We start from the raw sequence: 10,116 nt of genomic DNA, 5'->3' as shown, positions 1-10,116 counted from the left end.
CATCTGCATAGTGTTACTCCCCAGTCTGGCTAAAAATGTGCCTGTGTGTGGGGGAAAGGGGTAAGGGGCACCTTACGTGTCCTGAAGCTGACTGCCCCACAGGGCTCTGCTCTGCTACGCTGTCTCACGAACGGCTCTGCTCCACCACAACCGGCTCCACTCTGCACCGCTCGCCGTCTCACGAACAGCTCTGCTCAGCTCGCCGTCTCACGAACAGCTCCACTCCACCACGACCGGCTCTGCTCTGCACAGCTCACTGTCTCAAGAATAGCTCTGCTCAGCTCGCCGTCTCACGAACACACCGCTGTCTCACGAACGGCTCCACTCCACCACGACCGGCTCTGCTCTGCACAGCTCGCTGTCTCAAGAATAGCTCTGCTCAGCTCGCCGTCTCACGAACACACCGCTGTCTCACAGATGGCTCCGCTCCACCACGACCGGCTCCACTCCGCACAGCTCGCCATCTCACAAACACACCGCTGCACTCTAGATCTTCCGGCTCCCCACTACTTGACACAGTGCTCAGTGATTTCAGCTCATAGTGATTTCAGCTCATAGTAGTGGGGGCCTTAGTGCTGGTGCACCTTAAGGCCAAAGTGAATGCAGCACAGTACCTGTAGCAAGACTCTTAATAGACCCAAAATTAGCTCTGACATTCCACAGTGGAGAGAGACAGAGGTGCAATTGGTGCTTCAGGCCCTCACAAAGGGGCCCACACCACCAGGTACTAATACCTGTCTCAAGTCTCTCTCAATTCACACAGTTTTGGAACCCATGACCCTCGCCTAGCGAGTGCTACTTAGTTGATGGTGAGTCCCTCCATCATAGCAAAAGGCCAAGTACAGTTCCAAGCACAGTTCCCATAATCAGGGTAATAACAATTTATTCTTCCTGCCCCAATAACAGAGACACTGGGGATCCCACAGCAGCCGAAGTGACCATTTGGGCAGCTATGGCCTCAGTCTAGGCGGGGTGGGTGTGCCTATGCAAATGAGATCAGCCCCTGAAGTTTTTTTTCCCACAACTTGCCACACTGCACCACCAGATGTCAGGGTGGAGCTCATCCTGACACTGCTTACAAATATGTAATTCATACTTAGGCCCTTCCCTCCCATTAGTCTTAGGCCCCTCATAGCCTTAATCAGGCCCTGCAGGTACATATACCCAAGCTGGAAATTACACCTCCAGCTCCAGTGTAATCATGTTCTAAACAGTGTCATTATTGGGGTTCCTCAGGTCCCGAGTGTTTCATTCACACAGCATGAAGCTGAATGCAGGTTAAGTTGAGCAAGGAGAACCTTACTAAACCCTGTAGACTGCTATGTCACATGGCTGAATTGCTTGCAGCCTATCTGCCTATGTTCTTGGTTCTACTAGTGCCTTGTCAATAACAGTCCCTCCAGAGAAACACTGGCCCTCTGACTCCAGTACAACTCATCATGATACATCTTCCCTATTTTAATAGGGCTGTCAATTAATCACAGTTAATGTCTGCAATTCACTGAAAACAAAATTAACGCTTTTAAAAAACAGATTTAATCACATACTTCTGAGCAGGGAGGGAGGCATTGGCTGCAGAGGGACCTGACAGTGTCTGGTCAGGTGCAGTAACCCAATCCGCCTTCGGATGGTGGGAAGAAAAGAGGAAGCATCTCCCATCCCAGCTCCGGCGGAGAGGTAGGGATCCTAACCCCTCCATGCCCCATTTCCCCCAGCTAGCCTCTCACTCCCAGGATAGATTCCCCCTTGCCCCATTGCCCCTGGCTGGCCACTCACTCTGGGGACTGACTCCTACCTCATGCTGTGCCCCACTGTCTTGGTACAGATATTATGACAACACTAGTCAAAAATAAATGTAATCCTGTTAGAATGGAAGGGCAGGCCACCAATGAATACATTTTTCCAGTTGGATAGTCCAAGTAAAATGGGACGTGCTGCAAGCAAAGTAAGTCTTAGAAATTGAGAAATGGGTGATTTTTTCCAAACTTTCCCTAAAAATTCATAATAAATAATAATAGAAACAACATTTATGCCTTACATCTTAGAGTCCTACCTGTTCCAGGCCTAGGCCCACACAGTCCTTAACTAAAGTAGAAAAAAATGTAAACAAAACTAAACCTTCAGCCTGGTTAGGCTCAGTTAACAGCCACCTCAGCACAGGCATGCCTCCGCTGCCCATGACTGTCCTCCTGTCCTGTCTAATCATAGGCTTCTGTGTCTTGATCAACCCCACAACCCAGAGGCTAGCACACTCCTCCCCTCACTTGAGGGTTAGCACAAGCTACAGCTCCTTGGGGGGGACCCTACTCCAGCCAGGCTTCTAGCCCACACATCTCTAGCATCCTGTCTACTCTGCTTCTCAGCCTTCTTTGATACTACTTCCTAGAGCAAGAGCATGAACCTTCTCTGCCTCCTTTCTTCTAGATCTCCCCTCCCTCCAACTGGCCTCCCCCAGCTCTTTAGGGCAACAAGCCCTGCCCTTCCCCAGCTGGGCTTTATTTCTAATTAGGGCTAGCCCAGCCTCCAAGTACAAGTAGGCAGATTAATTGGCCCCTCAGGCCCATATTAACCATTTCCCAGCATATGGGGAGTGAACTCCATCACAGCTTCATTTCACTCACCACTGAAATGCAACTATGTCTTAGGATAAAACCAAGCAACAGGTTCATGGTCCTGGAGCATAATGCAATAATTTTAGGAAGAAATGAAGACTGAGGGAGAATTGTGGTAATAATATTATATAAGTGCTAAGTATTATTACTATTGTCAAATTTTCAAAATACTATATAAATATTAATTAGGGACTTTATAATTAATGATCCCTTGACAGTTTTTGTAAAAGTGTCACATCCTACCTGAAAGTGGCTCCTCTAGTCATGCAGTGACCCCTCATACCATGTTGAAACACGTGTTCATTACTAATTTAGCAGTGCCACCTGCTATATTATCTACCCTCCCTGCAGTATGTAGGGGTTTGGAGATCTCCCAGTCAACTACTTTACCAAATCAACTGACTTTCAATGAGACTCGAGCACCCTAAGTCACTTCTGAAAATGAAACATAGGCTGTTACCTATTGACAAATTTGCTTTGGAAGTCATAATTGCCATAATGTTCTTGTTATAGAACAATGTTCTACCTGGTGGGTTTGAGAACCATCAAGACCCTGTATGTTCCCAGAAACCATTCCACATACCTGACTTTTAGCTAGAATCAGATGGTTTACATTGTTTCATATGCAGTTGTCAAACAATTTATACAGGCCGTCCAAGAACGACTTGGAAAACTTTTGGGGCAGTGAGGTGGCTAGATCTGCAGGCTGGCACCCTAATTATTTACTGTTAAAGCAATGTAAGAGGTAAGTGATTTTTTTGATATTATAGTGGCATCTAGGAGGCCAAAGCAAAATTAGGTTATACTAACTGTGTATTTGTACAGAAGAGACAATCCTTGCCCCAAAGAGCTTACAATCTAAATATACAAGAGACAAAAAGTGGGTGGGGCATTATTATCCTCATTTTACAGGTGGGGAATTGCGGCACAGAGATTAAGTGACTTGCCCAAGGCCAGAAAAGAAGGCTGTGGGAGGGCTGGAAATTGAACTTAAGTCTCTGGCATCCCGGTACAGGGCTTGAACTAAAAGAACATACTAAGCAAAGCAGGCAAGTAGACAGCTAAATGTATGTAAATGAGGTCTTACATGGTTTTAATGGGTAGTGTACATAGGGAGAACTAATTTGAAATTACAGTAGATGCAGATAGCCTGTAACAAAGTAACCCCATACAGAAAATGTCTGGGGCCACTGTGAATAGGTCGATAATCATGTGTGATCAAGTAGCTGTAGTCAGGGGTGAATGGTAAACTAGGTTGTACAATGGCAAAAAACACGGAGATAAAACCTAACAGAAAGCATTAGGCCAGCTCCATATAAATCACCTGACCGCATGCAGGAGAACGGCGGAGGGATACCGGGGTATCCAAGGTCTATCGGCGGAAGGGGAAGAGGGCATGAGGCGCCGCCGAGCGAGGAGGGCAGAGGTGACAGCGACGGGACGTGCTGCTGGCGTCCGGCCTTGGCTCGCCTCAGGCCGCGGGGCGGAGATCGGGGCGGACTGCAATGAGAACAAGTAGGCAGGGCCCAGCAGCAAAGAGTCTTTCGCGTTTGCGCGTCGAGCCACCCCCACCAGCAGCCGCCGTGTCCTGCGCATGCGCGTTCGGGATTGGGACGCCGTTGCCGTGGCTGCTGCTGCCGCCGCTGAATGAGCCCCAGCCCCTAGGGGTCCCCCGCCCCACCGTGAGGGGGCGCGGCCCTTCAGCCCCCACCGTTCTCAGCCGGACGCTCCCCGCAGTGAGCGCCCGGGCCCGGAGCCGCCTGAGCGCGCAGCTAATCCGGGCTTGGCCGCGGCGGCGGGCGGAAAGTTCCTGACCCTGCGGGGCCCGGACGCCCCTGGGGCCGGGGCCTGTGATGGGCGGGGGGAATCGCCGCGGTCCTGCCCCCTGCCGCCGCCGCGACCCCTGAGCTGGGCGAGCCGGCCCGCCGGAGGATGAAGAAGATCTTCGGCTTCGGGAAGAAGAAGAAGGGGCAGTCGCCGTCTAGCCGCGCCTCGCTGCCCGGTGTCCCCGGCGGCGGCGGCTACGAGCTGCGGGAGAAGGAGCTGGGCAAATTGCACCGAGCGGCCGCCGGCGGGGACCTGGGCAGGCTCCAGCAGCTGCTGAAGAAAAACGACATCAACCAGCTGGATAAAGAGAACAGGTAACGGGGGCGGGCGGCGCGCAGCGCTGCGGCCCTCCCCATCCCAGCCACGGCCGGGCAGCGCGACTCGGAGCAGCCCCTTCACCTCCCTGTTGCCGGGGATCCCCACGTGGGGCCAGAGACCCTCCTTCCCTAGCTCCCGAGAAGCAGCACTTACATAGGCACCACCCTAAAGTGACCATCAAGTAGGGCCATTTCCAGCACAAATCCAGGTTTTCTCACCCTTCCCCCCCCCACACACACACACATACAAACTCACTCTCCTGCTGGTAATAGCCCATCCCTCTTTGAAACCTCTCTTTATAATGCGCATGATAATCAAGGTGGGTCATTTCCAGCACTAATCCAGGTTTTCTCACCCCCCCCCCACACACACACCCCCCTCCAAAAACCACACACACAAACTCACTCTCCTGCTGGCAATAGCTCATCTTACAATGTGCACAGCAATAATCCAAGTTTAACCAGAACGTCTTGGGGGGGGTTTGTAGGAAAAAAAACAAGGGGAGATAGGCTACCTTGCATAATGACTTTAGCCACTCCCAAGACGTTCTGGTTAAACTTGGATTATTGCTGTGCACATTGTAAGATGAGCTATTGCCAGCAGGAGAGTGAGTTTGTGTGTGTGGTTTTTGGAGGGGGGTGTGTGGGGGGGGGGGTGAGAAAACCTGGATTAGTGCTGGAAATGACCCACCTTGATTATCATGCGCATTATAAAGAGAGGTTTCAAAGAGGGATGGGCTATTACCAGCAGGAGAGTGAGTTTGTATGTGTGTGTGGGGGGGGAAGGGTGAGAAAACCTGGATTTGTGCTGGAAATGGCCCTACTTGATGGTCACTTTAGATAAGCTGTTACCAGCAGGAGAGTGGGGTGGGAGGAAGTTTTGTTTCATGGTCTCTGTGTGTATATAATGTCTTCTGCAGTTTCCACGATATGCTATGCATCCGATGAAGTGAGCTGTAGCTCACGAAAGCTCATGCTCAGATAAACTGGTTAGTCTCTAAGGTGCCACAAGTACTCCTTTTCTTTTTTCTTTTTACGAATACAGACTAACACGGCTGTTACTCTGAAACAGGTAGTATATACAGTGTGTGGGTGTGGCCCACATAACCGATAGAGAGCTGCATATGGGGTCCACAGTAGTAAACAGGTTGAGAAACGCTGTACCCTAATGATGCTGTAGCCTTCCTGTGCAGTATGGGCATGGGTCAGTTGTAATTTAAATTACTGTAAATGGTGGATTCTCTCTCTCTCTCTCTCTCTCTCTCTCTCTCTCTCTGTAACTTTTGAAGTCTTTAAACCATGAGTTAAGGACTTCAGTAACTCAGCCAGAGGTGAGGGGGTTGATTATAGGAGTTGGTGGGTGAGGTTCTGTGACTGAAAAGGAGATCAGATATTAGATGATCACAGTGGTCCCTTCTGACCTTAAAATTTATGAGTCTTATGGCTAGGGTGACCACGTGTCCCACTTTTAAAGTCCTATATTTAAGCTCTCCTGCAAGTGTCCTGACTTTTTCTTAAAAACGGGCAAATTGTCCTGTATTTTCTGTCCACCCCCAGCCCCCATCGTTACTGGCGATTCCTGCTGCTGGCTCAATCCCTACTTGCCAGCCACCTGCCCACCAGCAGTGTGTGGGGTCCAGTGGCTGATGATGAGCGTGGGTGTGCGAGGCCAGCAGGGCCCCAGCCCCTGTCCTGTTTCCATTCAGCACTGGCTGCGAGCTGCAGGGGCTGATGCATGAGGGCAGGCGCCAGGCATCAGCTAGTTAAGTGTAGCCCATGCATCTGCTCCTTATGTGCTCCCCCTCTTGCTGTCCTCTCCTTGCTTTGCCCCTTCAGCCTCCCCAACCCTGCTGCTCCTTCATATCTCTCTCCACCACCACCACCACCCGCGGTTGGTGAGCTTGGCTCACCAGGCTCCTGGCCAGCAGGCTCCTTCCCCCACTGCCTCTGGCTGGGCTGGCACCCCAGGAAAGCCCAAGACCCTCTGGCCTGGGGCGCTGGCCAGGAAGAGCCAAGCACAGCACTAGCACAGGGAAGCCTCTCCGCCACTCCAGAGATTTCCAGCCTGTTTGCACTCCGACCTTGCAAGCTCCACAGCAGACCCCCGAGCAGGGTCTTAGCATCCTCTTCACACACACCCCCACCCAGGGTCCTGCCGCCAGGGAACACAGGGATGCTGTGTCCCCTGGGCACCCTCCTCTGCTGAGCCACCTCTCTGGCCGGGTTTGCTGAAGCCCCTGCAGTCAGGTTCCCTGGGCCCTAGTGTACAATGCATCCTCGGGACTTAACCCTTTCCTGCCCATGCCATAGTGAGGGGATAGGAGGCGGTTGTGTTGTGTTGGTGGCCAACAGAAGCCTGGAAGTGTTAGCTGTCTTTCGACACTGTGCAGTCAGGAAGGGACAAGCTGCTTCCAGACACAAGGATGGGGAGGAAGAGATGAGCTCTGCAAAGACAGGGGCCGGGTCATCCCTTCCCAGTCCCCTGCTGCTGAAAGCAGCTCCTGTCCCATCTGTCCCTCACAGTGCTGGAAGGCTGCTGCTGGCCATATTCTGATGTGAACCCTGGCAAAAATCTGGACAGGGCGGTGGTATGTGACCCTGCATGCTGCCCCCATGTGTTGCCTCTGGAAGAGACTGTGCCAGGTACCAGGAGAGGCAGGTCTGTCCCGGGGGGGCCCAGCCAAGCCAAGCGTGGAGGGCGGAGAGCGCCGGGCAGGGAGGGTTGGGTCAGGTCAGTCGGTCACCACCCCATGTGAGAGAGGTGTATGGGAGTGTGTGTATGTCACCTCTCCCTGTGTGAACCCTAAAGCCTTAAAGATAAGAAGGTAAATAAAAATAATCTAACTACTCAGTATTTCTTTGTAAAACGGGCTCAGTCAACTTGATGCTAATTTGAACATTAGTTCTGATTGGTTACCATTGAGCTTATTTGAATATGAATAATTTTACCAGGTGTTCCGTATTCAGCATAGGGAAATATGGTCACCCTACTTATGGCAAAGCTATTTTCCCCCTTGAAACAGAAGTTGGGGAGCCAGAATGGCTCCGTAATATACCTTAAATGTTACCAAATGTAGACACACTTTTAGATGGTTTCATGCTTTTGAAAACTGCCAGTTGCTTGCAGAGCTGTAACAAAGCATTTTAGCTCCTGTGGTGAGCAAGCATATTTGTGCTCCCTAGATGCGACCTGTGGGGGGCATGTAGGGTCACATTCCCCCCCCCCCCCCCGATTTCTGCCTTCCGTTTAGCACAGAGGTTTTCAAACTGTGGGGTACACTTCCATGGAGGGATGCACCCCATAGTTTGAAAACTGTCGCCTCCCTGCCAGGAGCCAGGGTGTAATGTCAAAAACCACTACTGACAGATTTTGCTACAAGAAGCAGTTACTGACACCTCCGAATGGTCTTTTCCTGCCTTGTCATAATTTGCTACCTCTCACCTTTGAAATTCTCTGGCCCAGGGTTAGCAAATTCTGACAGATGGGGTCACCTGTCACAGTTCGCTACTTCTCAACTTATCCATCCTCTGGACCAGGAGTAGCAAATTGTGACAGAGCATCAACCATGCATCACAGTTTGCTAACCTGGGCTCCGGCCAATGCAGCTGGGCCCAATCTTGCAAGTGGCTGGGGGCTGATGCTACTGCGCCCAATCCTGCACGCCACCCCATTTTTGTACCCTTGCTGGCTCTGCACCATGGGTGGCTGCTCTGCTCACCCCGCCATAGCTATGGCCATGGTTGCTTGGTGCAAATTATTTTAAGACTGTTCTTTACCTTTTGCACCCATTCAAACTCCTGTCCGGACCCTCCATTGGATGCTTATTTCTCTCCTCTGTCTTGGAAGAAGTTTGAATGGAAGGAAAATTGTAAGGCCACCTGTGGTGCTAACATCTCCAGTAATCAGGAAGGTAGCTTTCTTATAGTACCCTGGCAAGCGCAATTAATGGAGCCATGGGGCACATTGTCTGCCTTTAGTTTTTGAAGTACCGTTGATAATCCATTGAACTAGGTATATTAAGACTTAAAAGATGCAGAAAGTTGAAGTGATTGGCTTGTTTAGTACTAAAAGAAAATAATCTACAATGTTTCAAATGCAAAAGATTCAAGGCGCATATGTGCAGTGTAGATAAAAGGAGAATTACAGGCTGAAATAAATTAAATATATTTTATTTATTGACACACTGCAATGTTGACTGGGTTTTCTGTTTGGTGAAATTGTGGTAAGGTAATGAAAATAACTATACCCTCTAAGGATGGTAATTAGCCAATTGTGGTTTATGTTTTGGAACAAGTGATCAACTGATATTGGAATTTTTGGATTCACACAACAATTCATATGAGAGGTAATGCTTTTGAATGATATTTCTTGCAATCAGGAACAGAAGAGAAGTTTAAATTATGCAACCACTAACTTTCAAGCAGGAAGTACAAATTGCAAAAATGATTCTGTTGTCCCATCCTGAGAAAATCTATGCTCAATATTTCAAGCATCACGTGAGGCCTTCAGCCATGCTATTCTCATTAGAATCAATGAGAGTTGAGGCCGGGGATAAAATGTTTTACAGTATTCTGAACGTAGGGGGGTTTATGTAATATTTTGGTAGATTTTTATAAACGAATACATTAAGTTACACACCCTTGAATATTCATACTACATATTTAGTTTTGGCCTTCTTTTCAAGAAAAATGTTTTGTTTTGTTACATGGGTCAACTATTATGAAAATTACTTTGCCAGTTAGGCCCTGATCCTGCAAGAAGTTCTGCCTTAGAGAGGACTCTTCTTATAGCAAGATTCAATGTTAGGACTATTACAGTTGAGATTGGCACAAAGACAGGACACTTTTTTTGTGTTTTTTGCTTTGTTTTTTAGTGATTAAAAATTAAAGGTGATAATTTCCTTATTTTATTCTGCCAGTCAGAAGTTTTATAAACCCACTCCAGTGAGCGTAGGCTTACATTTGCTGCAGTAGCTAGAAAATGTAATATATATTTTATCTTTACAAAATTCAGAACTGTCTTGACATTTTGGGTCAAAAGCCGATATCCTAACACTTTGGACAGTTTTGGCATTCTAATTATAAAGAAAAATTGCAGGTTTGGTTGTTATAGACTAAGATTCCAATCCTGCAATCTGTTCTGCATTGGCAGAACTCTGCTTTCCACTGGGGTCTCATTGAAGCACCCTATTTGGGCACAGGAGTCCACCTGTATGGTCCAGTTGCAGGATCAGCGTCTAATAAGTGTATTCTTTCAAGGATATTTTAAATAGTTATTATTAGTTTCAGATTCTTAGTTTTGTAATGTTTTAAAGTATAGAAATGTTTTCCATTGGTAATATGGTTTCATTTAAAGCTTA

General features: G+C 48.8%; 1 protein-coding gene across 4 annotated transcripts in view; it reads left to right on the top strand.

The window, feature by feature from the left end:
• Window positions 1-4,439: 4,439 nt before the first annotated feature.
• Window positions 4,440-10,116, top strand: part of ANKRD26 (ankyrin repeat domain containing 26) — a 196,762-nt gene continuing 191,085 nt past the window's right edge. For 2 of the 4 annotated variants that reach the window (XM_074942300.1, XM_074942301.1), the window contains exon 1: window positions 4,441-4,753. In XM_074942300.1, the coding sequence (XP_074798401.1) occupies window positions 4,545-4,753 (209 nt within the window). In that variant the 5' untranslated portion in view covers window positions 4,441-4,544. Of the gene's footprint in view, window positions 4,754-10,116 lie in introns of all 4 variants that reach the window. The other 2 variants (XM_074942299.1, XM_074942302.1) reach the window with 2 other exon arrangements.

This window comes from Natator depressus, chromosome 1 (genome assembly GCF_965152275.1).
Source record: "Natator depressus isolate rNatDep1 chromosome 1, rNatDep2.hap1, whole genome shotgun sequence".
Taxonomy (NCBI): domain Eukaryota; kingdom Metazoa; phylum Chordata; order Testudines; family Cheloniidae; genus Natator; species Natator depressus.
Note: the sequence above shows the minus strand (reverse complement) of the source record. Positions and strands in the feature narration are given on the sequence as shown.